The sequence below is a fragment of the Arachis duranensis genome, chromosome 9, assembly GCF_000817695.3.
Source record: "Arachis duranensis cultivar V14167 chromosome 9, aradu.V14167.gnm2.J7QH, whole genome shotgun sequence".
Classification (NCBI taxonomy): Eukaryota; Viridiplantae; Streptophyta; class Magnoliopsida; order Fabales; family Fabaceae; genus Arachis; species Arachis duranensis.
Genome location: NC_029780.3, coordinates 9395834 through 9400031, shown reverse-complemented (window position 1 = coordinate 9400031; position 4198 = coordinate 9395834). Strand labels below are relative to the sequence as shown.

The window sequence follows — 4198 nt, the reverse complement described above, 5'->3', positions numbered from 1 at the left end:
TACAGCTGGTTACAACACAAAGTGAGAATCATATCCACCAGATTGCGCAATTTAGCAGAGATTAATTGACATGACCTTTAATTTGATTTAGATTTTTAATTAAATGATGAATACCCACGAAAATTCTTAGTGGATTGATGTGATTGTGATGGATGAAAATATAAAAAAGCGCAATATATATAATGGTAGACAAGTAGTGAAGAGGGGATAATGAAAGGTGGTAGAAAAAAAATTTTCTTTAATTAGCCACTATATCTTACAAATTTGGTGCCAAATAATAATAATAAGAATTTTGCACCAGAGAATAATACAGAATCAGGTCCTAGGATTTTACAGTGAATAATTGTACAAAAAAATATTATTAAAAAAAAATAGAAGCCCCAGATGATTAGAAATTAAAAATCATTGAAAAGGGTAAAAGAAAGAAAAAGGAACAAACTAACTTAAAGGTAAAAAAAAAAAAAGAAGGGTTCTATTGAATAGACCTAGTGATAATAATTGCTTAATAATAATTCAGGGGTTGTTGGAAAATAAAATCTCTTTAGTTGCATACAGCAGTCTTCCTATTCCTCTGGGCTTGAATTCAGGCGCAATGAATGGAGATTAGAGCTCAACTTTCATTTGTGATACTTGATTTGAACCTGCATTTGGACCAAAACCCATGATTAGATTAATGTCAATGTTCTTGGGGGACCTAATGAAAATGATGTTTCTTCATATCCCTTCGTGCAAAATACGAAAAGTTTACATATTCTTGAGATATATTTAACGTGTGTTAAAAAAAAAAAAATACTCATTTTAATAATACAAAGTGACAAAAGTACCCTTGACTATCTATAATATTGTAGGTTTTACAATAACTTAAAAAGTTTAAGGAATTAGGATATTTTTCTCTAATGCTATATCTTTTCAATTAACGAGTGAATGTGACATATTATTTAGTGGTTTATTACCGTCGAAACTTGGGGAATGAATTGGTGTTGTCCTGTTTGAAGTTTGGCCAGATCCCATTTGAACAATGGTGTGGAGGTCATCCTCACAGAAAGTTAATGGATACTGAAAAGTGATAGAGAGGAATTGTTAGCCAAAAGAAAAAAGGGTTCAAGAAATGAAGTGAAAAGAACAGAAACTACATTAGTATGCGTTATTAGTATTATTGTTATTATTAATTACCTGAGATCCAATTTCATTAAAGGCATTTAGTTGAGGTAATTGCATGCCAAGAGTTTGGCACAAAGCAGAATCTAATGGGTCCACTGAATTGTGGGGCAAAGAACCATTAGGAATGTTATTGTGGATAACTGGGTTTTGCTGGGATTGGTGGCCATAAAAGGGTGTTGCTGACGAATCTATTGGGAAAATTGGGTGTGCCAATGAATGATTTGATTGAAATATCTGCAAAACAAAAATTGGCAATTATAAATCCCATTTCATGATAAATATAAAAAAAAATCTATATTTTTTTGGTTGCAAAAAAGTAAACTGTCTTACATCTTTTGGAACAATGTTCTCAATGCTAAGATCCATTCTTGTGTTAACAGAAGCCAATTTCATAGACAGGAACTGCAATATTAGGTAGAAAAAAGTCAAAACTTGATGAGCAAGAAAACTAGCATCATGATCATCCATTTTGAGATGCTTATTGTTGAAGAATTATTATTGTTATTGATGTTATTATTATTACCTCAACTTGGCGCTGCAATGACTGAACATAGTTTATGATTTCATCGAGCATAAGTGCTTTGCCAGTGACCTATAACGAACAAATGATTTCCCATACCCAAGTTAGTAAAAGAGAAAATGAAAGTACAAATTTATGACTTATGAGCACAACACAAACCACATGTACTTTGAAATTTGAATGCTGCAATTAGCTTATCTGAATTCTGCCACACATACCTTATTGCAGCCTGGTACAAGATCTTGGAGAAGCTTCATTCTCTCACTAATTTTCTCTCTCCTTACCTATTTTCACAAAAATTAGGACAAAATAAGAGATTTAAGTGTAAATAATTTGAATATAAATATAATATATGATGATAAATTATATGATAAAGATGTAAATTTACAAGTCTTTTCTTTTATAATATGAAATAGTACTTGAGAAAATTAAGACCCATGTTTTGAACAGTAATAAATAACTACAAAAAGAATTTATATTCTCTCCATACACTTTTAATCTGTATAGTAGAATATTCGTGTCCCATAGGAGACAATAATATTGTTTGATTGATATTGGTAATTATGGTAATAAAAGGGTAAAAAAGGTAACTTACACGTTCTGCAAGACTGTGGCTGTCAGTGGCTTGGCCTCTTCTGGCTCTGACATGAATGTAGTCCTTTGGTGGCTCTGGAGGCTTTGAGTTGTTACTCTTGTTGTTCTGTTGTTGTTTCTCTTCTCCTTTGGATTCTTCTTCCACCTTCACTCTCCCATTATTCTCATTTCCTTCACCTTCATTTCCCTTGCTCCTCTTTGCATTTGACTCTTCACTACCTTCACCTCCCTAAATTCATGTTTTTAGTGTTTATTATTAAGCAAAATTCCATTACCGAATACAAATAAATAAGAGAACAAAATTAACTATAATTGGTTGACAGTTAAAAAACGCAACAAATTACCGTTATCCAAAAAAGAAAAATCACGTGATTATAATTTATAATTTTTGTTTACCTTGGTAGAGTCTTTGGCTTTTGCTCTGGAAGAACCTTTCCTTTTCCTTGAACTCATGTCAGAAGAAGAAGCGATTTTCAAAGCAGCACCTTCTACATTTGGATTCTGCTCTGAAATTGTAGATTCCTCTTGAGAAGAATTCGCAGCCATTTCCAAAGGAGAAGAACAAATCTTCTCCATTTGAGATCCGAGCGATTTCAGCGATGGACTACTCGAGACTCGATGAATTGGATTAGATCTCTGATGAGTCAACTCTGCGCCATTGTTGTTGTTGTTGTGATTGTTTATCATGACTAATGGAGAAGTAGTAGTGGTTGTTGTTGTTGTGGTTGTTCTTCCATTGAAGCTTCTGCTTCCGAAGCAAGAGAACTTGGCGGCTCTTTCAGCGAAACCAGGATCAGCTGAGAATTCAGCGACGGTTGCTGAATTCAGAGCCATTGATGATGACGGTGGCGGCGGTTTCGGCATGTTGAGCTTCGGAGGAGAGTTCAACGGCGTGCTATAACACGACGAAGAAGGAGTAGTGTTATTGTTGTTGTAAAGAGCGACGGTTTGAGAATGTGGCGAGATCTCAGCGGAGCTTCCTCCAATTGTTCCTAATTTTCCGATGAGTTCTCTTATGACGAAACTGTTGTCGTTTTGGATCATGTTGAAATTCGGTGCTGCTGTTGATGGAGATGAAACCATTGAGCTCAAAGCTGAGGAGTCAAATTGAAGGTTGTTATGATCGGTGTTGTTGTTGTTGTTGTAGAAGGAATCTTGGTTTTGGTGATTATTATTCTCAGGTGAGCAATTTGCAACATTATTTTGTTGATGAATTTCCATGGATGATGATGATGACGAATGATGACGCCATGTTGTTTGCATTGAAGCTGTTTCAAACTGATGAATTGGATGGTGCTGGTGATGGGACATGCCACCATTCAGAAAGAATTGGTTTTCCATTCAGCCTTTCCAGATCAGGTGACAAACAAGCAATTCTTTCTTTTCTTTTCTTTTCTTTTTTAATAATTAGCAAAAGTCTTCAAACCAGAACAGAGTTATGTATGTCTCTAAAATTTGAAGGATAAAATGATTTGTTTACATTAGAGAAGAAACAAAGAGAATTTTGAAGGAGGAGTGGTAGCAAATGTGGTAAGAAGGGGACAATTGAAGTGATGATCAGATCAATGAGAGAGAGAGAGAGAGAGTTTGGGTGTGAAAAAGGAAAATAGTGTGTTTGGGAAGTAAAAGGGATGGGAAAGAGAGAGAAGAGAAAGGGGGAAGAGAATAGACGGGGCTACAACGGGGTTAAATAGAAACCAAATACGGAACTGTGTGCTGCTGTTGACCATTTTCTATTCAACTCTGCTAGTGCTGTTTAGATAAAGAAACGTTATTTCAACAAACAGAAGTGTTAAAAAGACATCAAAATTTATTATTTTAAGTATTAATTAATTATTAATAATTAAAAATATAGAATAAAATATATTATTAAATTATTAAATTAAAAAATTAAATTAATAATTAAAAATAATAAATTTTAAT

At 33.8% G+C, this 4198-nt stretch overlaps 1 protein-coding gene across 1 annotated transcript; it reads right to left on the bottom strand.

Moving 5' to 3' along the window:
• Positions 1-211: 211 nt before the first annotated feature.
• Positions 212-3950, bottom strand: LOC107464465 (transcription factor bHLH78). Its single transcript, XM_016083382.3, has 8 exons — positions 2672-3950; positions 2277-2504; positions 1900-1965; positions 1685-1753; positions 1492-1563; positions 1174-1395; positions 954-1056; positions 212-641 (listed from the first exon to the last, which is right to left on the bottom strand). The coding sequence occupies exons 1-8, from the start codon at positions 3614-3616 to the stop codon at positions 604-606; spliced, it is 1743 nt and encodes a 580-aa protein (XP_015938868.1). The 5' UTR covers positions 3617-3950; the 3' UTR covers positions 212-603.
• Positions 3951-4198: the final 248 nt, after the last annotated feature.